Raw genomic sequence first — 26948 nt, forward strand, 5'->3', positions numbered from 1 at the left:
TTTAGTAGTGTCTTTGATACAGTGTCTAACAAGCTGAATGCAGACACATCTGGCCCCTCTGTCTTTCCTCAATATATTTTGTAACTACGGAAGGGCTGTCTTATGTATGACTGAAACAAATCTGAAGAAGTATCAGAGGAAACGGAGGATACTCCTATCAGAGTAGGAACAGTGTTGTGAAAGCAGAGGAGTGAAGTGAAGTTAGAGGCATCTTAATAGGTGTGAAGTCACTGTATATCTATCCGAATTGAATCCTTATCGAGAGGATGTTGTATGTCATATTCATATGTCCTGATCAATATAGGTAGCTGTCTGCTCAGTCTACAAATTGCCACCTATTGCAGGAAGCTCAAACTGCCAGACAGCAAGTACTTTGAAGACAAAACTCTTTCTTTGTCCTACTTTTATGTAACGTGTAATTTTTGCAGTTTCTTCCTTGAAATATTTCACTGGCACATTACTCCCATGAAGCAGAGGTCTGTTAATAAAAAAAAAAAAAAACAAAAAAAAAACCTTAATATGTGATGATACAATCTAGGTTGCCAAATTACAGGCTAAAATTGTGTATGTATTAGCATATGATCTAGTTTCTAGAGTATTAGGAGAATATAAATAATGGATTATAAAACTTTTTTCTTTGTTTCCAAACTTGGAATGAAGTGGAACCTTTTCAAAATACAGATGCTTGGCAAGGTTTCAGGAAAATAGATAATATTGTTTGGTTGGCAGTGAGAAGTCACCTTTCAGTGCTTAAAATTGCTTGTTTGTCCAGGCTTTACACATCAAGGCTGTTAAAATGGCAAATTCATTTTCTTTGAACACTATGTAGAAAAACAAAGCAAGCAAGCAACCGAAAACCACTTCCCCCAAAAGAGATCCAAATGCAGAAACCCAAACTCAAGTTTTGATTAAAATGAAGTGACATATTTTATCAGCTGTTTTGTATAGCACTTGAAATCTTGAAACAACATTCTAAGTCCAAGCCTGTTTGCCTTGTAGTGGTTCATTTGTGTCCAGGTTTTGTCTCTGATAGGATTCAATCACTTTTTTGTGCCTATTTTTGTTTACAATGTTTTCATATTTAGAACCAAAATTAAACAGCAAAGCCATATGGAAAATGATAGCAATGCTTATTCCACGTGGAAAAAATCCACTCTTTGTTCCTGGGGTCCTAACAGAGCGTTTTCAGAAATGTTTTTCAGTACGTTATGGAATAAAACTAAAGACATCTGAGCTGGAAGTTCAGAGAATAACTGAATTAGAGAGATATATTTATTTATATTTTATAAAACACTTTCTTCCAAATAGAGTATGCCCTGCTTTTAACAGTAGTTATCACATAATCAATTACAGGTACATTTCAATAGGAGTCAGACAGTGAGGAGAATCCAGTATCTGTCCTGTCTAATGGGACTTGTCTTGACTTAATTGATGTTTTAAACTGCCAGGAATGGAATTTAATATGATTGAAATGTAAGGAAATTGTGCCTAGATCAAGGAGATCACAGGCAGTGATTCATTTTTTCCATTGTTCTTTCCTCAGTTCACACAAGTGTTCTTTATAGGCATAAAACATTGCATGCATTAAAGATCAAGCTTCCAAAACAACAAATGTTGAAACCATTAAGTATTGGGAAAAAAAAGGTGTGAAATCTATTCAGCTTTTCTATATTCTATCTATCACTTTTGCAGATGGTGTGTTTTAAAACGGGCATCAGAAAGTGGTTGAAAAGAAACTTGAGAGGGTCTGCAGTTGGGTGTCTTGTGCAGAGAATTATACTATGTGAGATCTCTCTGCAAGTTATTCGCACAGCTTGCAAGTTCTTTATAACCAGGAGTGTTAGTGTGCATTGGTACTTATGGTATGGTGTTACTTAAAATAATGATTTTGGGAGTTGGGTCTGCAGTCTGGCTTAAGATAGTTTTTTGTAGTAAAACCAATGCTCCTGTGTGTTCTAACTGTAGGACATGCCCCTAACTCTTTTTTCATACACTTTTTTTTTTTCTGGTATACTTCTTAAAAATATTTTTTCAGCTCTACAGGGCCTGCCCAATGCTCTTCTGGAACATGTAGACCCTCCTCTTGCTCAATATGACAAAAGATACACATTTTCCTATATGATTAGGAATTCTCTTCAAAATATTTCTTCCTCTTTTGCAGAGCTAAGAATCAATAGGGTCATTTTAAGGGTTCGAATGAAGACTACAAGGGAGAACTTAGAGAAGGATAAATAGTATCCATAATTTTATTGAACGGTGGCTGCATGTCTCTTCAGCATAATAGTTAAAGACACAGGACTATCAAAGCACCCACTGTTTTATTAAGTGGTTTGATAAGCATTGTGTTGGAGAACTGTAGAGGAAAAAGAAGTGAAGAACGTATTTTTGCTGTACATTTTATTAGGTTTGTTACTTTTCCCCTCTAGTTGTGGCCAATATTCACATTTGGATGTTTGCATCTTACTACTTCAAAATTCACAGAAAAAATATAGAAATTACAGTAATTGTTTGCTATTGTTTGCTGTGCCACATAGCATTGCAACAAACATAGTCTTCCCGTTGATTCCTTCACTGTTAAGTATCAAACCCAAAATGAAAGATATCTATTTAGTGGGTGCCAGTATGACACTATCTGGTTCTGGACTAGAACTTGACATACTCTTTGCTCTCACAATAGATTTCTTTTTGTTAAACTCTTGAGTGTTTCTTCCTATTAGTATATGTAATTGCTAAACCAAGATTCACTTGAAAATATGCCAGTTGGCAAATGGAACTATTGCACATTTTAAAAGGGCTTTGTAAATTGTGTAGATCTCCAGTTCCACTTTAAGGAAGTAAAAAGCTTGACAGAAATACTGGGCCAAGAATTAAGTATTCTGGTCATTAATGAAGTCTCACCATGCCTCAGTAGTATACCGCGTAAATCAACATCTCAGGTGTCTTTTTGAACAGATTCATAAGCTATTTCTGCAGGTAAATAAGAGGGTGGGAGGAGGATAGTATGATAGTATGTGGTGTTATATTTATGTATCAAGTAGTGGATAGAAACAACTTCTAGACTGGTGCAATACAAAATAGAATTTGCTTTTATAGAGCAGATTTTACCCTGTAGATACAAGTACTTCTACACTAATGGAATCAGTGGTGAAAATATAGTTGTGGTCTAAGCAAAACAAGTAAAAATGAATGTTGCAGTGCCTTGGGTATCCATGGTGTTTTATTAATTTGAAATAAATAAATTTTTAAAAAATAACAAGAGATAGGGTTTGTTTTTCTTTTTGGAAACGTAAACGAACATACCTAGAACTTTCCTGAAGAGGACCTTAATTTAAAATAACCGAAGGTCATAAGAAGCATACAAATTTAACTTAGCACTATTAAAACTGGCTTGTAGTCCAAGTTTTGCTTCAAATGTAAACCTGTATTTGAGGTAAGAAGTTGGGATTTGCTGTGTATAGCACGTGTTTATAGTTTTTGCAATATATGGCAAGTGATTTGAGTAGAAACTCGCCAGCATTAGAACATAGGAATCTTACTTCTGATTTGAGTTCTATGTTAGAGCTAATATCCCTTGTCTTATTTAACTTTCAGCTTTTAAATATTCTAAAAAAATTTGAAGCAAACTCCCTTACCACTGTTTCTTCCAATATGTCCAACAATTCTTAAAGGGGAATCAACACTGCAGTGTCTGGTAGTTGCCATGAGAGGGCTTTGAACAGTAAAATATGTAGATTTTTTTCTCTTCAAACCTAGGTTTACATTACTAAGAGGAAACTACATAAATCCTTTCCATAATGGAGCATGTGACAGTGATGGCTGTTTTCATTCCAAAAGGTGGTCTTTTTATCGTTTTAGAATTGTGATTAATAGAAGCACAAATTGTCTTGGACATGCTTACTGATGTTTGTACAGCCTCTCTCATATACTCCTTTATTTTTTCCCTAAAACTTTATATTATCTTTCCCTAATAAATAATTCTTCTTAGTCGATTTTATTTTATTTTGAGCATTTTGTGCTCTTTGCCTGATAAAATTATGTGTTTTTTTGCTTGTGTCTAGCTTCTGCCTTGGTAGAAATTGGGGATCTGACTTCCACTGGACTTTTCTTGAGGGCTATTTTTATCCACATCTTTGTTCCTAAGTGAAATTCTGCTCATTCTCTTTAGTAGGTGAGGGACTTGCGAGAGACTTTTAATTCTGGATTATCCAAAACAACTAAATGACAGATTGGTTAGAAGAGTTATTATCTGATTGTGTTGTTAGAGGTGCTAACTTTGAAGGTTGTGTATCAGACAGAATTTTTAGTAAGTCTGCTCAATTATAGATCTGAAGAACTGCTTTAATCTCTCCTGTCAGGAAATTCTGAAAGGTTCAGTGTACTGCCAGCAAGGGAAGTACCAGAATATCTTTTTTCCTAAAGATGAAGTAAGCACGTATCTCTTGGTTGCAATTAACTTTAATGAAACAATTTATTAGAGTTTGTGTACTAGCAAATATTATTTTTATATCTTCAGTATTTAAGCTTGTTATTATGCAGATAAGAGGTACATCTTATCACTGTACTTGCACTGATCACAGGTATTGCATGCCAGTGATAAATAATGAAAGGTGCATGTGTTTGGTGTTTCATATTCTAGTACTGGCTTTTGTTCTTTTTATTTAAACTTTTTCCACATTAGATTATGGGAGGTAAGAATAAATGTTTTTGGAAATAATAGAGTTTCTTCTATCTAGTGTTGTGTGTTACACAGCCAGTCTAGATTGACGCCCTAAGATGCAGTTAATAGTAATGACTCATTGAGATGTTTTTTTCAAGAATGTTATCAAAAGCAGAAATGTTGTCATATGACGGAAATCAATTTCAAAATGAAAAATGAGAAGGTGTTGATAGTCAAGAAATATAATGATTTTGTTTTCCTATTCTGAAGCCATGTGAAAACCTAAAATGTTTTGTAGAAAATGTTTATTTACTTTTGCTTTCTTATAGTATTGAATTCCCCTACCCCTCCCTTTTTTTTTCCTTGCAAAACCTATCATTCCAAAATTGAGTTCCTGAACAGAGAATGGCCTTGTCCCAGAGATACTCACTTCTTATTATGTTTTGTGTTTTAAATTCCACAATAAGTGCAAAAATTGAATTTTTCTTCCTGTTTTGAGCAAATGTCAGTACTTAAAATGAAGTTAATTGGTAAATAAACTTCAGAAATTAATTTTGCTGGTGTCACAAGCTGGCCATTTTTGATTAAAACTTAGGCATGCTAACAGTTATTCTAGCTTTTTTTTTTTCTCTTGGTCTGAGAGGTAGTAATGAATGCTGAAAACAGCTTACTTTACATGTTAATGACATGTAATAATTTCACATAACTGTTGAAAGGTTGTGTTGAACTGTGTTTACTATTAAACTATACTAATTTGTTCTGTATGATAGTGTAAAAGAAGCCTTTATACTATGTATAATAATCTTCTATATACAATTCAATGGTCTGGTTCAGTGCTTTGTCATTCACTGAGAAGAGTCCAAAGTTTTTTTAATTATGGCTCATTTCACTTGGTTTCTACAGACATATGAAAAGTTTGTCAGATTATTCATGGTAGTTTCACGTTAAAATTTGCCTTTGCATTTCAATTGTATTTAGTGATGGTGAATGCTGATGTAGACCTGACAGCAGGGTCTGTAACTCTGAGGCCTGTTTAATTGCCGAGGCTGCTTAAAGTAAAGGTGGTTGCCTAAAGCTGTCTGCAGTAGGATCCTATTGCTGTACTGGGAAAGAGATGGGATAAAAAAGGAAAAAGAATAGAATGAAAAAGGATATTGTGCATGCAGCTGTTACAGGACTAAGTTTGTATCTACATGTGTTAGAATCTTCTATAAATCAAATTCATTTTTTCCACAATATCTTTTTTTTTTTTTTTTTTTTTTTTTTTTTTTTTTCTGCATTAGAACAGTCAGGAGAGTAAACAGACAATTCTGGTAAGTTAAAAAAAATAATAATAATGTTGATTTATCTGAACACAGCTCTGCAAATTCACGGTGCTCTGATGCATCAGAGATATTATGTTCCCTTTATGGAAAATAAAAGCCCTATGGGTGTATTTAAAGCAGGACAAAAATTACATGAGCAGAATTTTATAGGAGAAGGTGTGGTTTTCTGTTCCTACTGTGCTTCCAACAGAAAGACTTTCAGTAGTTCTTCCATCTCATACATACACACAAAAGTCTGTATTAAGTGCTGAAAACAGAATAATGCATCATCTGTCTGAAGACACTTTTTAGAGTGGCTTTTCTCCTGCATATATTGACCCTTCCAGGTTACTCTTTCTGCATCATAATGAAGTATACAACAGATGTTTTTTCATCAGCTGATCTTAACTAAATGATTGCGGTTTGTTTCATTGAAAATGTATGTTTCATACTAGCCATCAGAATTAGTGTGCTTACATTTTTATCACACTTGCAGCACAATTGGAAAATGTAGCAACAAATGGATCTTTCAAATCCATTATGGGGAAGCAGGGAAGAACATGAGTTCAAATTAAGGACAAAGTTATTCTCTAATTCCTGCTGTGAGTAGCTTATCCGCAGTGTAGATCTCTGCTGTGTATGCTGTACTTTTTTTTTTTTAAACAAAACCTCAATGGGAGTTCCGTACTTGGAACATATACAGAATAAGCATTATTCATGCTGTGAAGATCAGAGGGGAGAAATTTTCCCCAAATGTGATCCTTTTCTGCCATTATTGACAGTACTCTCTGTTTAACTCTGAGTCACAATCATGAGCTTAAATCACACAAAGGAAAGGCTCTGAAGTCCTGGTTTGTGACCTACACTTTCAGCAAGAATGTTGAAGGTCAAAAATGAGATGCATTTACAGAGCTTTGTGTGAAGCTGTCTTGTACTTACTCATATTGTGTCTGGCACTAGTAAATGCTATTTAATTCCCATTTGTATATACTGAATTCGCCAACAAAATTTTTAAGTTTGTTGTTGTTGTTGTTTTTTCCTTAAAAAGTAAAACCAAACATCTAACTGCCTGCTTATATCACTGATACTAGTGACTGATGGTAGTGTTACATCCAAGCCATGTACAAGAATTCTGCATGCACGGCTTTGCTCATCAGGGCAAAGGCAAGAAAACTATGGGGATATGTGTTTTTATCCCATCCCATTCTCTGTTTGTCCCTATGTCTACCTTTTGTTTACCTTGCCTAAGGTTGTCTGCCTGTTTTGTTATTCCAGTTACTTATTTTTAGGTGAAAAATTCAGAAATCAGCTTTGTAGAAATATTGTAGGTCTCATGAGTCACATGAGTCATTGTTTTCAACAACATTGAGACACTAGCATGGTCAAACTGGCTTCTTAAACTTTTAAGTTATGTATGAAATAGTTTCACAGTTAACTTTTAATAGACTTTCCAGTTCTGATTCAGTGTGGATGGACTGTTACACTGGCCTCCATATGGTTCTGATTAGGTATAAGATTATGATTGCTCATATAGCCCCAGTCCTTCAAAGGAACACGATAAATAACATTTAACAGTTGTTTACAGAATTAAACCATGGATGAATTGGGTATTCTGTCTTCTGCTTGTTACAGGAGTTGTTACTCCTGTTAAAATCTAGTTGTTGTGGATTAAAAGAACCTATATGGTCACTGGTACTCAAAGTTGAATTACATTTGATTTTTTTTAGTGCAATTAATATAAAAAAATCAAAGCCTCAGTATTGCAAAGCAAATAAAGAATTACACGAAGGAGGAGAAGAAAAGCAACATCTTCCATAATCTAGTTTTGTGGATCATATTATTCTGGATGGTTGATAAGCTGTCCCTGGTTCATTTTCCTGTATAGTAAACGTTCTGTTAAAAGAATTGTGTTGACTGGCTGGTGATGGCAAAGTGAAGGGATCACATTAGATGCTATGAGATGCAGGGTTAGAAGAGAACTCTGTTTCTGTTTTTGTTGTTTACAGTTCATTGTAAAATCTCGTAATGCAGTAGCACAACAAGAGAAGAAAAAAAACACCTTCAAAATATGCAAGTTTGTGTTTCTTTTTAAGCTTTCATCATTCAGAGCTCGATTGTTGCACAGTGGAAATATATCAGAAACTTTAGAGGGAAGGAATTTACTCCTTCCTTAGTTTACTAGGACTTGGTGGGTACAGCTATCCCTGATTTCCCTGCTTGACCTAGAGGTGAGCAAGTGGTGAATTGTCTTTTACTTTCTATGGGAACTATATCCTAGTACATCACCACAGATGATGGAAAAAGATTAGAAAAACTCTGGGTAAATTAGTTTTCTCTTTTTTTTCTGACAATTCTTCCTTGCACAACCTTATATATTTCTTCCTTGTCCTGTAAGTTATTTTAGATGATGACCATGAATTTACTAATACATTGGGTACCCTTATATAATCAAGTACTATTAAATTTACTAAATATTACAATATAACTAGATGTATGCCATTTTTCTGATCAACTGGTCTCAAAACCAAGATTAGCCAAAGAGATAGTCTTTTGTACATTGCTCTTACTCTTTTTAGAGCTTACAATTGTTATATAACCAACTTTTCAATTTTGAATATACAGGAAAAAGAGGAATAGTGTTTCATATCACTAGTAATCACTCACCATAGTGGATCTATACTAAATCTGTCACTTAAAGCACTTCTTTTTTTTTTTTTTTTTTTTTTTTTTTTTTAATCTGCTGTTATTGTGTTTTCTTATATAGCTTGATTTGATACTGCAGATCATATGAAAACAGTGGTGGAAATAACTCTTTGAAGGAATATTGAAATACAAAATTATAAATCATGGTTTAATAGAACAAATGCAAAGTTTGAAATTTTGTATACATAGATGTTCAGATTTCCTCTGAAACTGATTAATGTTCTATGAAACAGCACAAAGCCATCTCACAGAAAACTATCATGTATGTTTAGAAATACTGCTTATCCAAGAGACTTACTCTGTCAGTCATGGACACCCCTTGCTTTATGAATCAATATAGAAATGTAAGGAAAACCCATAACTAATTTAGGAAGGAAGCATACATGTACAATACTGTCTGGTTTGGATTAAGCATTTGGAAGAAGCTGCAGATGTTGTAAGATGGCCCAAGTCAAGTGTTACCTGAAAAAGATCATTTGAATCCCTGCTGAGTTCAGAATCTGTTTTCTTCCTTTGCATTTTTTTTTCCATACATCTGTGTTCACATGGAGTATGGCTTGGTTAGTTCATCTGTTTTGTGTACTTCTGAATATTCCAGAATTAAAGTGTGCTCCAAATAATGTGTGAGTAAAGGCTAAACTCTACAGAAGAAACTAGAACTTCCATATAAAGCTCAGCACAACTATCTTTTGTATTCTTCTCTTTCACTTTCCAACATTCCATGTTATTCCTGTGCATACAACATAATAAATTTGCAGAAGGTTTCACTCTAGCATGTGTTAAGGCATTAAGATTTTCCCTCACTCCTTTAATTCATGGGTGAGTATAAACAGCAGAATTTACTTAGAGCCTCAGAATACAGATGTGCCGAATGCCTAGTAATTTGTGCATTTTACAGATTTAAAGTGTAAAAAAAAAAACTATCATGCATAAACAGAAGTTTTTCTAAATTACAGTATCTTATTAAAATAACTGTATCAGTTAAGAATTGGTTGACTTTAAAAATGGAAGGAAAGTTTAATATCCATAGTTTTTTGCTCCTTCCTGTAGATTTTCTTGATCATCCATTTCTCTAAGAAATGCTTAAAAGGGATTTAGGCATTTCATGCCATGAAATACAAATCTCTTTCTCTGGGGACTATGAAAAGACTCCCCCCTTTGGTGAGAGAAAGAATTTGCACTTTTCTTTGAAGCATGTGTAGCCACTAGGATTTCTTTTCTGGACTAAGTGGTTTCATCTGTGTGGCATTTCAGACTGGTTATTGAGTAGGATAGAAGAGAAAGATTAATTCCAGTCACTGGCGATCAATATATAACATGCAAAATACAGGAAAACATTACCTTTGTCCTGCTGAAATATCTGTGCTGTCTCCTGAAAGAGATAAATAATTATATTTATGTAGTGGGATAGGATAAGAATTTTTAAAGTGTGAAAATCTCAGCTTTCTTCTGTGTTTTTGATTGCCTAGAAGGAATACATTTTTGATAATTCAGGACTGTGACTTTCCATGGTTGCATGCATAAGAATCATCACGTAGGTAAAATGCAGAGTAGGCTGTGGAAGAAAAGATGAGATAGTATTTTAAAGTCCTCTGATTTGAAACTGATTAAAGAAATCAGATTGGTAAATATCAAGAAATAAAAATGTGCAGAGGGAAAGATGAGCTTTAATTTTATGAGATGAAAAAGAGATCATGGGTGTATTTATGAAAATGTGATTAGGTGAATACACCTTGAGAACAAGAAAAAAAAGAACAGAACGCTAGGATATATATAGTAAGAGTACCTGAGAGATGATCTTAAAAAAAAAAAAAAAAAAAAGTGGGAAACACTCATTCTCTCATTCTCTCCCTCACCTCTTCATAATGTTGAGGGAAACAAGCTTTAGAACATACCTGGATACTCAAGCAGAAATAGCATGAATTAAAGGTGTCACCCGTGGTCAATCTAGATTTTTGGCAGTATTTTGCCACATTAAATTGCAGCAGTGAATAGTAGGTGCAGAGGGGATATTGTGACATAGATAAGGAAGTTATCTTGGACCATAGTCTGACACAAGAAAACAAGATATCTAGGACTGAGCAGTGATGTAGAGATGAGGGTCAAAAATAGAGCCTTCCTAGCTGTTGGATGGAAGGTAAGACTGAAGTGAGACAAGTGTCTGATGTTACCCAGAAAAAAAAAAAAAAAAAGATGATTATATATACGGTGCATGTAAAAACATACACCAAGGGAACCTTTGAGTATCAATTGTAATGGAAAATGGTAAGGAAAAGTAGAGGAAGAAACAGCAGCAGTGTCTAGGGGAGGGCACAGTGTGTCTAGCATCTACTGGCAATATATAGTATTTAGACAGATAAAAACAGATTATCACAACAAAATGTTCTGTGGACAGGAAGAAACAGCCACACTTACTATACCTGAACTTTGAGCAATGCTACCATTGTTGCAGGAAGCACAGCCGAAAGCACAACAGACACCAGTAGAGTCAGATCATGCTCCCTTTTATTGCCTGAATAGCCTAACTTTTATAGTGAACTTAACAGGGGCAGACAGTGTTTCACACAAGATTATTGGTCAAAGGCACTCAGACAAACAACTACAAGAAAACAACCCCACCTGCAAGAAAACAACCCCCTTGTGATTAGCAGTCACATAGACCTTGTCCTCGAAGCCAGCTACTGGTAACAATATTTTTCTGAATTCCTCAATTGGGCGATGTGGGAACACTGTCATGGGAACTTCTCATAGTTGCCCTGGTAGCTTGGTTTGCTCAGCTACAGCAAGCCATGGAATTTTTGCTGTTTCAAAAAATCCCTCAACACTACCATGTAGAACATTGCCTGTGCCTGTTCTTGGCTTTGACTTCTAATTGCATTTGCTTGTGTTAAAGTATAGCCAGAGCTTTGTGTACATTGAAGTGAATTAACCCTGAATTTCTATTAAGATTACAGTGTTGCTTGAACTTGGTTGGGTAGAAACAGCGGCAGTAATTTCACTTGTATTTTAAAATAAACGGCTTTAACAAACTACATGTAAAAAGAAACAATTCAGCAACTGTAGTATGTGCTTTTCCTTATTAACTTCTTGAGGTCTATGTAATTAGGCAATGCAAAAGATTACTGATCAATGCAGAGAACTGCATGTATTGGAGCAGTGCACTGCATTTGATACCTTGCAAGAAGATATTTTAACAAATTAAAAGTGAAATAGTTGAAATATATTGACATCTCATATACAAAATTTGATGACAGTTTTAATAATTGTCTTCTTCAGTCTGCCTTTCTGTTTGCAATGCAACATTGTAACACGTTTTGAAATCAAGTAAACATTTATTATACGAGGATCTTAAGAATGGCATCCTGTGCATGCTTTTTTGTAAAGTCCAGATTTTTACAATAGTATTCTTCTATTATTGCTCTCTTGGAGGAAAATACAAGAAAGTGATTTCCTTTTTTTTTTTTTTTTTTTTTTTTTTTGTTTAAGAAAGCCATGGCTGTAAATGATACAAAATTGTATCTTTCTACTTGAATGTATTGGCAAGTGATGCTCCATAAATATGGCATCAAGCTTTATACCAGTGCATTTGATTGACTGAAAAAGCAAAGCCTTTTGCCCACAGGTCTCTTTTTCTGCCTATAGGTGTTTTTCTGCACACTGTGCTTTCACAGTTGATTGCCCCTGAAGTTTTTCAGCTGCATTCATGTGGCTACAATGCATATGGCTTCTTGTGATTCTTTCCAAGGTACCTTGCGGTAATTTGAACAATTTTAGTAGTTACAGTGGTCTTGGTTTGTTAATCCACATAATGTTGATGGAACTAAAGAGTAAGCACACGTGCAATTGTCCTAGCCTTTGCTGTTGACCTTTTGTATGATCTGAGGGTTTTTAATTATCTTAACACTTTAGTTTAGTCAGAGCCAAAAGAGTGCATCTTACTGCAGTGTAACAGCAATGAGGAAGCCATTGGACCTGAAGACCTTGATTAATTTAATGGGTCACCTACTCCATTATGCTGAGAAAGACTTGAAGTTGGATTTTTGAAGAATTAGTAACTCCTTTGTCAAATTGGGACTAAGGGTAAGATGGGAGTTCTCAAGTCACATGGATGGACTGGGTAGTGGTTACCTGGGAGAGCAGAAGTCCTTATGAGGAAGATAAAACTACAACTCTAAGTAGGGTACTCAGGGGAGCTCATTACACAGGATGCCATCATCCCTGCTCATCTCACCCTTATTTATGGTAAATCTGCTCATTTGATGAAATGGTAGATTTTTGCTAATGCAGCTTTGGATTGAGCAGATGGATGACAGAACCTGTGAGTAGTTTGGAGTAAATACGAAAGAAATGATGAATTCTGAGTGTTGGTGGGATTAGGGATGATAAGCAAATGCAGATAGACTCCTTTTGCAAGCATAGACTGAACCATAAAGTGGATATGCTTTATCGCTTTAATCTCGCAACAGTAGATAAGGAATTTGCAGAGAAAAGAATGAGAGGATTTTTCTGAAAATGAAAGGAATAGCTAACTTCTGAAGTATGCGTGTACTGGGAAACACTGGGACACCCAAGGCCGAAGCTCTGTATATAGTGAAATAATGTCTTTGAGCAGAAGAATCTGTCAGTGCATTATGGATTTGTCTATTTATTTCCCACTATCAGGAATGGAATAGCAAACCTGTTATCCTGCAAAGGATAGAATTTCAAGGACAAAATTTCCAAGGAAAGATCATTACTGACATGTAGACATGAAAACATCAAAAACAAAGTGCCTACCAAGAGCAAGATATACAATTTGACTATTTATTCGAAGCCTACTGTTTTTCTGCTTTAGATATGAACAGCTCCCTCTTGAAACTGCTGAGCATTCTGTATGTGTATCTGAGGACTGAAAGTGGTCTGTAATGCCAGAGAATTGTAAAAGGAGAGATTCCACAACTTCAGGATTCAGGAAATATGATTAAAAGTGGCAGAAAGTTCAAGGATGATAATGCTGGAGAAAGGTTGGATCATGCCAAGAGGAAATTGCTGGTTATCTTACTGAACCTACCATCGTGTCTCGCAATCATATTTCAGTGATTCAGACAATGGGATCAATTAGAAAAAGGCATGTCTTAGCACGCAACTGGAAAAAAAAATCATAAATTCTGATTACAATAACTTCTATGAAACCAAAAAATTCGAATTTAAGGGCTTTTTCTTTTCACTCAGTTAAATGTCACTTTGATGTGACAAAATTAAGAAGGGGAAGAAGAATATTACATGTACTACTGAAAAACAAAACAACAACAAAAAAAAAACAAACACAACAAACCGCGCACTAGGTTTTACTGTTTATTTGGAGAAAATATATTCAGTTTTAGCCAGCTTAACATCTTGTTTTTTAGATTTGGCAGTATGCTACTCAGCCATTATTACTGTCATGCAGCGGAGATAAAGAAATTAATACCAAGTAAAACTTACTTTGAAGTTCATTCAGCAAGAGCGTTGTCTGCCATTTCCCCATCCTAAAAATATCCATTGCAGAAAAACTCAGATTTTTGAAAGCTGATTAATAATGTTGCTTAGATCATTGAAGGGAAAGATATTCATTTATTTATTTACGTAAACTTAATTTTTTCTTCATTATCTGTCTTCCTTATTTGTTAAAGTAGCATGGTGACGAAGCCCTTTCCTCCTGTTAGCTGGATTGCACTTAACAAAAGGCAAGGTAGCTTTTGGAACACTGGTGAATGGGCACTAGACATTGCCTTAGACATTGCTGAACGTACCTATATAAGACCGACGCATAAGCCACCTTGTCAGTGGGTACTGAATATCTTACGGGTTTCATTTCATTTCATTGTCATCTCTAGGAGAATGGAAGTGTACAGAAGACAAAATGGTTACAAAAGATCACAAAGTAATTAACTTTTTTTTTTTTCCTTGAAGTTTAAGACCAGTGTTATAAATTCTCAACTTTATAATTTTGTTCTGTTATTTGGTTGGGAGAATTGTCAGATGGAATTTCAATTTTTGTGTTTTATGTGCTTGGTTTGAGCCTAGGGGCAAATACACTTGTGAAGGTACTTGCTGCTCTTTTTTCATATGTCCAGTGTGGCAGGTAATAACAAAAGAGTTCTGTTTCATTTTTATGTTCGTATGACAACAGATGTGTGTTTCTTTTTGCTTGTGAACTGTGCCAGGATTTCCTGGGTATAGCTACAGCCCCAAGTGATTAAGAACTCAAGTCACTCCTCTCAAGAAAAAGTGATGTGAAAAACAGATGCAAATGTGTCCAATTGCATGAATCAAGTCATAGCTTGCAATGTGTAAAAGCAGTGCATGTGTCTACACTTAATATTAAAAAGGAAGAGAAAAAAAAGACATCTGGTTCATAGCAGATGAAATATAAAAAACATAGACACATAGGCAGTGTTGTGCTATTGCTAGACAAGCGAGGAACAACTGAAATGCTCGTGACACTGAATTGTGGCCCTGACACTCCTGTTGTCATGGGTGAACTTCTTAATTCCCTGTTTTGGTTGTGGCTGTTTCTGGGCTGGCTGGGGAGTTTCGACACTGACCAGTTAACATTGGCTGCAGGAATTGTTATTGGAATGGCTGACAGCTGTCTGCCAGCCTGTCTGCACAGCCTTCCTGTGCTCACTGCTGCTCGGCTGCACACTGCTATTGTTCATCTGGAGCCTTTCTCTTAAAATCTTTCCCAGCTGTATCCTGATACGCTAAACCACTTAAATTAGCTCCAGATTGCTCTGTTTATTTTGTGTGAGATAAGTGACAAAGTGCAATCCTAGCAGTCCTCCTCAAGTAAACACAGAGGAAAAGGGGGGTACAGGATATTATGATGGAAGAAGCAGATTCTAGATATAAGCATAAGGCTTTAATGTATGTAGATTAGTTCATTTGTCTCTGCTGTTTGCATGTAATTGTAAGCTTTGACAGCTCCATATCCCTGGAAGTGATTTTTTCTTTTTCCTTTTTAAAGAAAGAAAAAAAAAAAGGTGTTATGTCAAGGTAGTATTCCTGTCTGCCCTCATCCATTCCCCCATTCCCCTCTCTCTTTTCCCACCCTGCCACACCAAAAAAAAAAAAAAAGAAAAAAAAAAAAAAAAAGAAGTGAAACGATCCTCTAAGGTTAGTAGCACTCTTCCCTTAAGTCCATGCACATCTTAAAGCTCTTGCTGCATCTGAAGTCAGGGAAATCTGTTGTACATGACTGATCAGCCATAGATGCAAAAACAGTTTAATGCCATCTCCTGTCCCCACACGTTAGAGTTTGCTCATTTTCTCTTACCTTACAGCTGCAACTTGAAGCACAAAACCATCAGGCCTCAGGTCAGGCATTTTCCATACATCTGGAAGTATAGATGCATTAGTTTTGGCTGTTTGGAGCTGTCTGTAAGTACAGTAACAGTTGCTGGACTTCCTGCTTTTTTCCTCCAAAAGCTGCTATAAATGTGTTCTAATTAGATCCGTTACGTTGTTTGGATAACAGCACTAGACTTATTGTAAGAGTTCACACTGCTTCCAGAAGCAGAGGAAAAAAACACAAATATATTCAAAATAAACTTCCGAATGGTTTTACTGAATAAAAACACCTAGATGTTGCCAGCTATTGGACAGTTTCTGGCACCTACAAGTCTTAATGCTTGGAATTTTGTACTTCCTAGCATACTCCCAGTCATTTATCAGTCCTCTCTAGTCCTCCTTTTATGGAGGCATTTCTGTCTACCATATGAACATCTCTATCCTACTTGGTAGGAAGAGAGGTGGGTGTTTCATTGAAAATGAAACGTGAATTTAAACATTTTTCTAAGTTAAATTACCCCCTTACTTTAAATGAAAAGAGAGAGCATATGAGAGTGTCTCCATTGTTCCTTTTAGTAAAGAGAAACAACTTTATTTCTTCTCTTGTCTTCACAAAGCAATTAGTTAATCAAAAGCAAGAAACTGGAGTAAGTACTATAAATTAATATTGACCATATTTCCCCTTCAAACATTCTGTGCACATATTTCATGCTAGATTATGTGCAGGTGATGGCTTTAGTGTGTCAGCAGACTTTAGTTGCAGGAGTAGCAGACACTTAAAAGATTCCCTTTTCTCTTTATTTTGAAGATGTTTTAATTTGATAATGTATTGAACTGTCCAAGGCTGCATTATAAAATTAAACAGAGTTGTGTTCTTTTTTTTTTTTTTTTCCTGGTCTTTACTCACTTTTAAAATATTGCATGGCTTTAGACAAGCCTTTCAAACAGAGCTTGGCATGGTTTATGTATTAGACAGATGTGTGCTAGATCAGCTTACTGCAGGGGCCCATGAGGAGAAATTTCAGGGTATGGGAGTTTTCTCTTACAGCTTCAGAAAATTCAGTGGTTGAAAAATGTTGGAGGTTAAGCACAGGTGAAAAACAGAAAAAAAATCTGCAGCATGTGAATGCTGTTTTTGAAAAGTACTGTATGTACAGCAAGAGCGTTTTACTAGTATTTTGTTTTCAGGAAAGAAGGCATCTAGATGTCTGTTACTGACAGCCAGAAAAGTTAGGCTAGATCTCCTCTTTATAGACTCTAATTGCAACAGTACTTGATAAATGATTAGAGGTGAATACATTTGTGGTATCTAATTACATATACAATATCCTTGGTGCTTAGATTTTTTCTTACTTTGCCCTTAATGTAGATACATTACTTAAAATGCTTTCTTTGTGCTGGGATTTGGATAGGATAATAAAGTGGTTACATAGTCAAAAGACTTTCTTGGCACACATCACTTGACTTTTTTTATTATTTTTTTTATTGACTCCTTATCAAATACTTTGTTAAAATGTTCATTGGTTATTTTTTGTGTAAGCACATATGCATATAGGTCTGCTAAACTTCTGGATATGTAAATGCATTTTTTCTAATTGGATATGTACTTAACAACATTCTGATCATAAAATATTTTGCATGTTCATATTTTGAGTTATCAAACAGTTTTATTCTTTTGTTGCTTATTGCTAAAATTTATTTTTGCAGAACTTGTTGTACTGAGACATACAGTACTAAACAGTCCAGAGAAGCTTGTCGTAGTGCAATGTTGTACTGAAAGTTTTTGTGTGATTATGTTTTTGTTGTTCTTGTTTGTTTGTTTTCTGTTAAGACTGTTACATTTCTTAAAGGAAATAACTTATTATATGCTGTATTTTGCAGAATTATTGTTGTGAATATTTTCCATATTGTTGGATTGCTTTTTGTTCTATAAATGCCAAAAACAATTGTTAAGCTAATGATAATTAGAATTGCTAGGGTACATATCTAAGAATGCCATTCTGCCTTTGTAACCGAGGTTGTATAATAAGTATCACAAATTTAAACTCTCTGGTAATATCATTTTATGAGAATGGAAGGTTTAGAACAAATAGAAGTCAAAGACAATTTCTGTAAAGCCTGAATATTTTTATAAGGCTCTTAGCTAAAAACAATATGTACACAAAATGTAGTCAGGAAGGGTGGGTGGATTTTGGTGTGCTGCTGTTGTTGTTGATTTGGTTGGTTTGTTGGGTGGTTGGTTGGTTTTGTTTTTTTGTTTGTTTTTATTTTTGGTAAGGAGGGTGATGAGTAGTGCCTTGCTTTGAGTAAGAAAGCACAGTTGAAAAGAAATACTGGAATTGAAACTGCTCAATAACAGCACCTAATACAACCCTGTATGAGTCTATGGAGAATTTTCAGGAACACTTCTTCAGGGAGCTTGTCTAGAACAATTTGCCATGCACATGAACAGAACTGCAAGGTTTAGCTCAACTGTGGTCATAACAAGAATGCAACAACATGAAGAATCACAAATGAGAAAAAAAAAGGGTGCTCAATTAAAAAAAAAAAATAAATAAAAAAGTTACTTTGCTGTAGAATCATAGAATTATTCAGGTTGGAAAAGAGCTCTAAGATCATTTAGTCCAATCTTTATCATAGTACTGACAAGTCCACCCCTAAACCATGCTACTAAGTTCTAAATCTACAGGTTTCTTGAAGACCTCCAGGGATGGTAACTCAGACACTCCCCTGAGCAGCCTGTTCCAATGCCACACAACACTTTCAGTAAAATAAAATATTTTTTTATTTCAGTAAAGAAGATATTTTTCCTAATATCCAACCTAAACCTCCCCTGGCACAAATTGAGGCCATTTCCCCTTGTCTTATCACTTGGTGGTTGGGAGAACAGACCAATCCCAACCTTGCTACACCCTCCTCTAAGGTACTTGTAGAACACAACAAGGTCTCCCCTGAGCCTCCCTTTCTCCATGTTAAACAACCCCCACTCCCTCAGCTGCTTCTCGTAAGGCTTGTTCTCTAAACCCTTCACCAGCTTTGTTGCCCTTCTCTGGACACTCTCCAGCACCTCTTATACTGAGGGGCCCAAAACTGAACACAGTACTTGAGGTACAGCCTCACCAGAACTGGGTAAAAAGGGACGATCACCTCACTAGTCCTCCTGGACACATTATTTCTGATACAAGCCAGGATGTTCTTGCTCGTCTTGACCACCAGAGCACATTTCTGGCTCACATTCAGATGGTTATCAAACAGTGCCCCCAGGTCCTTTTCTTCCAGGCAGCTTTACAGCCACTCTTCCCCCAGCCTGTAAAGTTGCGTAAGGTAGTTGTGCCCCAAGTGCAGGACCCAGCACTTAGCCTTCTTGAACCTTAAACAGTTGGCCTAGGCCTATCAGTTCAGCCCATTCAGATCCCTCTGCACAGCCCTCCTGTCCTCAAATAGATCAGCATGTGCTCCTATCCTTGTGTCCTCTGTGAACTAACTTATGGAGGGTGTACTTGATCCCCTTGTCCAGATCATTGATAAAGATATAGCACAGTTGAAACAAGATCTAGTCTGTTGGTGGAAAAATATGTTGCTATACAACAAGGCATGTAGTTGCTTTTGAATAATACACAAAACAAAGCAAAATTATTTTCTGGATCATTTACAATTTTTAATTTAGTCACTCAAGTCCTACAGAAAAACTGACAAAGGATAAGGGAAATCTTTAAAAGTGAAGACCAGTTCCTAGTTTATTTGCACCTCTATTCTAGAGTATTAATTTGAGGCAACACCATTAGCAGAAGCTGCTAAGACTGTGTGCAAGTAAAAAAGTGGTAGTAAAAGTCACAGAAGGGTAATCATTTGGACCACTGGGCCATATGCGGAAAAAAGTCCATGGGCTGATCATGCTAAAATGTGCTTTGGAAGATGTTCTTATGGAGTTTTCACACCATCCAAAAATAAATCAAAGATCTTTTCATAGTTTTTTTTTAAGTAAGCATTTAATTTTACCATGTAGTCAATAATGATTTCTGTGCACATGACTAGGGGAGGATAAGCTTTTTTTTTTTTTCTTAAAACAAAACGAAGTCCCCAAACTGTCATTATGTATTATTACAAAATTGTTTTCATTTGAACTCCTTTTTCAACCATAACTTTGGAACCCGTTGATATGTGAAGTCTTGGTAAACAATTAATGTTATTAATATTGCCTCTGAATTCAATAGCAACTGGTAAATTAACTTTGCAAGGAATGCACAATGAGTTTTATGATCCTGGGAAGACCCTTGGTCAGGGTTCGTTCTGATGTCAGCACTCTTGCCATTTTCAGTTTTTCCATTGTCTGAGGATGGGTAAATAATGAATGAAGTTTTTCACATAGTTCTTATTATCTGTTGCCTATCGTCTTCATAGTATGAAGTAGGCTGTTGCTGCAGTTACAGACTAATTCAATGAAAAAGTGAGTCAATACAAAGACTGGAATCCATACATGCTTCATTAGTTATTGCTCTCAGAATTGTTTTTTTCCTGTTCCTTATTATCAAGCTCTTCTTCAAAGAGGTTATATTCATTAAGCTGTTTACTAGTTGCATACATCCCACACCACTGCATATATATAGTGCACTAGTCAGAATGTTTGGCAGCTGGCAACTCTTCAGAGAAGAGTTTGGGAGAAACAGAATGGCCCCTCTGTTTAGCTTTGTTTATTGATTCCTTAAAGAACTCCTGCAAAACATCTTTGACAGTTTACAAATTACAGATTTAACAAATTAAATTCTTTCTCATGTATATGACAGTGAATATTAATGACAAAAGCAGATGTTTGTCAAGAGAAAACATTGGACTTCATTTTTTAAAGGTATAGTCAAGATGCACAAACTTTGTTTGCTTATGGTTTATATTAAAAAAAAAATCCTCTTCATAATCCATTGCTTATACAAAACCTACGATATTTTGAAAGACAGCTGTCTTTTGTCATACAATATACAATATTTCAATATAGATTATATTCTCTGTTTTTCCATGTGAGAAATATGTTCTGTTTTCATCTAAAATCTTTTGGGAGGAAGGTACTATGGATTTTTATTGTTTCAACTCAGTCCATTAACATTTTTTAATGTGAACAGCAATGTATTGACTTAAAAGGGGGAAGACAGTGATTAGGTGTCAGTAGGAGTATGAGGGAAAAAAGTAAAAACAGTTGTATGTGAAATTAATTTTTTGAAGTCAAATTTTGAAGGCCACTTAGTTACCAGGCCTAAAAGAAAAGAATATTTTTTCCAGCTATTTTTGTCAAAATGGATGGCAGAAGTTCTCTAAGACTTAAAATGTATTCAGGATGTTAGAGTACTGTGTAAAATTATTTCTAAAGCAAAGGCAATTTCATCTGGAGAGCTTTATATCAATCCCTTTTATCAGGACACATTCTCAAGAGATACATTCTTATGGAAAAACTAACAAAATGTGTTGTTGCTTTTGGTTTGGGGGCGTCGTATTGGTTTGAGGCATTTTAGACCTACTAATTTTGTTAGTCAGTTCCATTGAGATTGTATGATGTGGCAATTCTTTTGGAAGAAGGATTCAGATCCTGTCAGATTCCTGTCTTTAGATACTGAAGGACAACACAAAATTAAAAGACAGCTGTGCTACTCACAAGAGTAGCAGAGAACACATTGGCAGAGAATGATACTAGAGATGTGTGTAGCTTTTATACACAGGGGCTCTAACTTTTGTCCAATTCCTCATCCTCAGAAATACCTACTGCCCTATTACGTACATGTATGTCACTACATGGTTCCCTCAGATCTAAGAGTTGTAGGCTCTCTCACCAGTACTTAGAGCTCTAAATACATTTCCTTTTCTTTTTAGTTTTTTTTCTTTTCTTTATCTTATTCATCAGGAATGACATCTCTTCCCAAATCAGTGCAACACTGGTGTTTTTTACTAGTTTATACTGATTTCTCCATAGTCAGAAAGGCTGATGTTAATTCAAGGATGCACTACTTTGATCAAACCAACCTTTAAAAGTAGCTAGGATCTTTTTTTTTATTATTATTTTATTATTATTTTTTGTGTGTGTGGTGGTGGTGTTGGTTTTGTTTCTGACCTTGTTTTGCCATTTGTGCTGGCAAATACACCACCATAAATGGTTCCAGTTTTGCCATTTATGCTGGCAAATATGCCTCAAAATTCAGTTTACAGAAGAAAATCCTGTCAGAATGAAAAAGAACATCTCAGGTACCCTTTTCTTAAAATAACACAGAATGATGGAATTGATAAAAATACCAAGAGAAATAAAAGTAGCTAAACACCTATCAAACCAAGCCAAACCAAGCCAACTACAAAGCTCATTAAAAATGTATGATGCTTCCATTAAAGAAAACAAACAAAACTGAATAAATTAGTTAGGTAATGCTTATGCCAAGTACCACCATTTCTAATTATAGCCTTATTCTCTCCCCTTTCATCCTTTCTTTATGAACAGGAGCTGGTTTGTTTTATGATTTTTATAATGCACATAATATGTTGTGGGTACTACTGAAGTCTAAATTATACAGATGTAATTATGAAAATTATTCTTACAGATAGGAAAAATATGCTCACTACATTTTCCAGACTATTTTGCTATTATATTTAATGAAATTCTGCTTGATGTTTGTCTCCGGGAAAGAGACAGTTGAAATATCATGCTTGGGGGAGGCTTGTGTTTTCAGCTGAAGTAGCAAGGCTGAAGTTTTAATAATAAGAAATGTTACAAATCAGGGCCTCTAGCTTTAGGTACCTTGATTCCAAAAGCTTTGCTCTAGAGACTGCTGAGGTAATGTATTAGGATGAGTCATGGAGAGAAACAGTTGCAAAAATGGTTGATAAATCATTGAGGAAATGTTGTTTTGAAGTGGGTTTATAATTGGATATGGTTCTGGTGTAGAACGTGAAGCAACAATGATCCTATTTGTCTGTTACCTACGTGGATATTGCCTGTGTTGTAAATGACTGGAATTTTCTATATGGACTTCTGAGTGTGTTGCACATTCAAGATACTTTGCTAAAACATCATGAAGAGTTAGTAAGGAGTGGCTTATTTGGGAGAATATGAGGATGTCTGTATGCCCACAGAGGATCCATCTAAACATGTATCCCCTCACTGCAGCAATATCTGGTAGCATGTGCCTAGGAAAGTGTTAGAATTTGTCATTTTTGTCATTCACCAAAAACTTTGTGATTTTTTTCTAATCTTCAGCAGCTTGTGGCTGAAGAAATTCCTGAGACGGAAAATCTGTCTTAGTGTCTTAGAATGAAATAGTTCTTTCATTTAATCAATGATACTGATCAATGATATCAATGATATTTTAATCTTGAACTTCTCCATTGGCTTTCTGCAAACTTTGTGCAATAGCATCAATAGATAAATTATTAGTAAGATAGCATCCACAGGTGTTACATTAGCGGAAGGATATTTGTATTGGGACCACCCCTTGAGTACTGTGCTCAGTTTTTGGCCCCTTTTATATTACCTTCCCCTGCCTTTATTATCTACTATTTGGCTTAGTATTTCATCAATACAGATTTGACTATTATCTTTTTATATGATGAAACTTTCTACTCTTTAATGTACTGTTGATATTTGAAGTCCCAGATAGTATTTTAAACCATACAGAAATAGACATATCTAACTTTGAAAAATGATATTATTTATGTATAAACTGTCAGTGACACATCAACTCTGTTCTGCTTAACTAGAAAGGGAACTTCAAGAATCAAAACAGAAACCATCCTTTCCCTTCCTTCAAAACTTTCTTGATAACTAGGTAGAGAACTGAATCAGAAAGTAATTCTTGAATATTAATTCCTTAGGGAGAGGGAAGTAGTAAATTAGAAATGTGAAAACAAGTGCGGTGAAGCTTGTTTTATATGTTGTTTTTCCATTTACATATCAGGTAAGCTATCAAAACAAGAAAATATTGTCGTCGTGTTCCTCCCCCCCCACACTCCTCCCCTTTTTTTCAGTCTTATGTACTACATCTGACATTGCATATAAGTCTTTACTTATGGATATATGTTAGATAGAACCCTTGTCTCAGGGATTTTATTACAGAATTAAACTGGCATAATGTGTCTTAATTAAACTACAGATAGTAATGTCTCAGAAAAAAAAAAAATAATAAAAAATAAAATAAAATAAAATAAAATAAAATAAAATAAAATAAAATAAAATAAAATAAAATAAAATAAAATAAAATAAAATAAAATAAAGATTTGACTGTAAACAAGGAAAGGTACGCTTTTCTCTCTCCATTCTTCAGTATGACATTCTACTTCTATAATTTCCTTGCTACTTTGTTGTTGATATGCCAGTTTCTATAATCCTGAATACTAGCATTAAGCAGCTAGAGATAGTAAGTACCCTGTCATACAAAGAAAATACTTAATATACTTAAGATTTGATTCCACAGTATGTCCTAAGTTCTAAAATTTCTACCTACTGATACCTTTTACTGTAATACTACCAAAGGTTAAGAGCTACTGAAAGCTCTGTTCCCTGAGTATTCCCAACAGGAATTCCTGTTTACACTAAGAGTAAAAGGAACTGTTGAACTGATGTCTTCTTTGTCTCTGACAACTGCTTAAAATCTCAGATCTCAGCGCTCAACATCTTTGTGTGAGAATTATTGGTAGCTAGTATGGGGTTGCATGTATTTCATACTATAAACAGTAAAACTCTTGATTTATTAATTTTTTAATCCAAGAGTGCTGCATTTATAAGCAGCCCTGCTGGAAGATAATTGGCCCACAGAGCACTGCACTTTTTAGATCATGCTATTTTCTCCCCACGTGTTTCATTTAGTTTAGGCTTCCACCTTTGAAAATCATCCGCTACATTATTCATTAGCAGAACAAAAAGAGTCTCTCAGTAGAAGGATGTTCACAGTAGGGGTTTACACTGGTCCTTAATTAATAAAACAGAAGGGAGATCATTTGGCTGTATTGCAGTTACAGTAAAGTTTTTCTGTAATCTATTGGACATGAACTTCCTGTTTCTTACCTCAAACTCCAGCTTTTTAATCAGAAAATGCTTAAAACAGAAACGTGACAGATTTTACTGAATGTTCAATGACTACTATGAGAAGTAACTTTAAACTTACTAAAATTCAGAAAAATCATGCTTACAATGATTGCTATCAATTACTCTTCTGACATCATTAAAGCAGGTAAGAACAAGAACAGCTATACAACACAATAGTAGTAAAAGTAACTTCAAAGTGTCATGAATTCTGTCAATTTTAGGAATCTGGACATTTTTCTAAGTGTAGAAGATTGGTCAGGAAAGAGTTTAAAAAGTTACATGAGCTATCTCTAACTCATGTAGATATTTCTGAGTTACTGTAGTCAAAGTTCAACTTTTTCTATAACCATCTTGCATTTTGTTCTCACCAAACACAACAGATTCAGCATATTTCCAAATTGCTTCAACTATTTCAAGTACTCTCAAGTTTTCTCCTTTTACCTGTGAAATCATCTGTTTTGTGTGACATCAAACAGAAAAACCTGAGAAAATTAGTACTAGACTATGAGTACATTTATTGTCCTGATAATGGAATAACAGTTTTCCATTTAAAGTGTAAGTGCTTCAGAAAACAGAATAATAGTGTAGTCTGAGTACTAATGATGATAGCAACTCTTCCTATGGTCTTGAAAGTAGTTGGAATTAATTTTTTTTTAAGTCCATAGCTCTGGAAGCTTGAGATATCTAATGATCAACAGTTGTTGTTAACAATACCTTTCTAAATCATTGCTTTGTAGTATGGTATCATTTTTGCCCAGTAATAACTTTTAATTGAGGTAATTTGCAAGATTCTTGCAAGAACTAACTTAGTTTGTAACACGTTCTGGATATGTAGTACATTGTATTAACACCTAACAGCTCTATGCAAGTAGTTGCATGTCATGTCTACATTGTGAAAATATATTTTTCACATGGGTGAATAAATGTTGTGGGGAGGATTGTTCTGTTTCTTTCTTACCATTGATTCCTTACACTTACTTGTTTTTCAGATAATGGAGGACAGACTATGGCAGGTGGAAATAACTGGCCACTCAGAGGAAGAAAATGGACTCTCTGGGAAGGAGGAGTGAGAGGAGTAGGCTTTGTTGCAAGTCCTTTACTGAAACAAACAGGTGTAGAAAGTCACGAACTAATACATATCTCTGACTGGCTGCCAACACTGGTGCACCTTGCTGGAGGACATACCAATGGCACTAAGCCTTTGGATGGCTTTGATGTTTGGAAAACTATCAGGTAACTTGCATGTCAAATCACTGAGTCAGAATTCTGGTATGAGAAGAATTTATTCAGGCCAGAGAACAGAGCTGGAATTGGAGGGAAAATATTACATTTGCTTCCCTAAAGAGGGGAAGAAAAATGTGCTGTTAACTTTGCTGTCCATGAAAGAATTATCAAGATTGCAAATTAATCCTTGTCCCTGATACAAAGCCTCCATAATGTGTTAGCTTGTGTGTATTGAATTTATAAATGTGTATGCAACATGGCATAAACATAGTATACTTTGTCAACAATCCTCTATCATCCAGAAGTATGCTAACTGATTTTGCACTGTGTGGAGTGCATGTTAGTAAATTGTATGGATCCAGCCCTCCTTTCTACAGAACCAAATTGGCCATCTCTGCAGTATGCTTCTGGCATTGTACATGTGGGAAATCTATGCATACATTAAACTAATTGAATATGGATTTCATTTTGATTCAGTAAGATTTGTTACATCAGTGTAGAATCTGTCAAGCTGGCCTGAAGTATGAGCATTTGGATGGGTCCTTAGCATGGTGTCCAGCGCCTCAAAAAGCCTTTGAGGCTGGGTGCAATGGTAGACCTTACTTGTTGGTTCCTGGGTTTGTAATGCTGTGCCTGATTTAAGCAAGTGCAGTGCAGAAATGCTTAGATGGCTGTAAAGAATGCAGCTTAACTCCAT

At 35.3% G+C, this 26948-nt stretch overlaps 1 protein-coding gene and 1 long non-coding RNA gene across 2 annotated transcripts in view; one reads left to right on the top strand and one right to left on the bottom strand.

Moving 5' to 3' along the window:
• The window catches only part of ARSB (arylsulfatase B), a 66321-nt gene that overhangs the window by 7741 nt on the left and 31632 nt on the right, over window positions 1–26948 (top strand). The window contains exon 5 of the mRNA XM_038171355.2: window positions 26017–26260. Within this exon, the coding sequence (XP_038027283.1) occupies window positions 26017–26260 (244 nt within the window). The remainder of the gene's footprint in view (window positions 1–26016; window positions 26261–26948) is intronic.
• On the bottom strand, window positions 138–14173 carry LOC119714571 (uncharacterized). Its single transcript, XR_005261908.2, has 4 exons — window positions 14128–14173; window positions 13715–13789; window positions 10006–10036; window positions 138–478 (listed from the first exon to the last, which is right to left on the bottom strand). It is a non-coding gene; the product is annotated as an uncharacterized lncRNA (long non-coding RNA).

This window comes from Anas platyrhynchos, chromosome Z, assembly GCF_047663525.1.
Source record: "Anas platyrhynchos isolate ZD024472 breed Pekin duck chromosome Z, IASCAAS_PekinDuck_T2T, whole genome shotgun sequence".
NCBI lineage: Eukaryota > Metazoa > Chordata > Aves > Anseriformes > Anatidae > Anas > Anas platyrhynchos.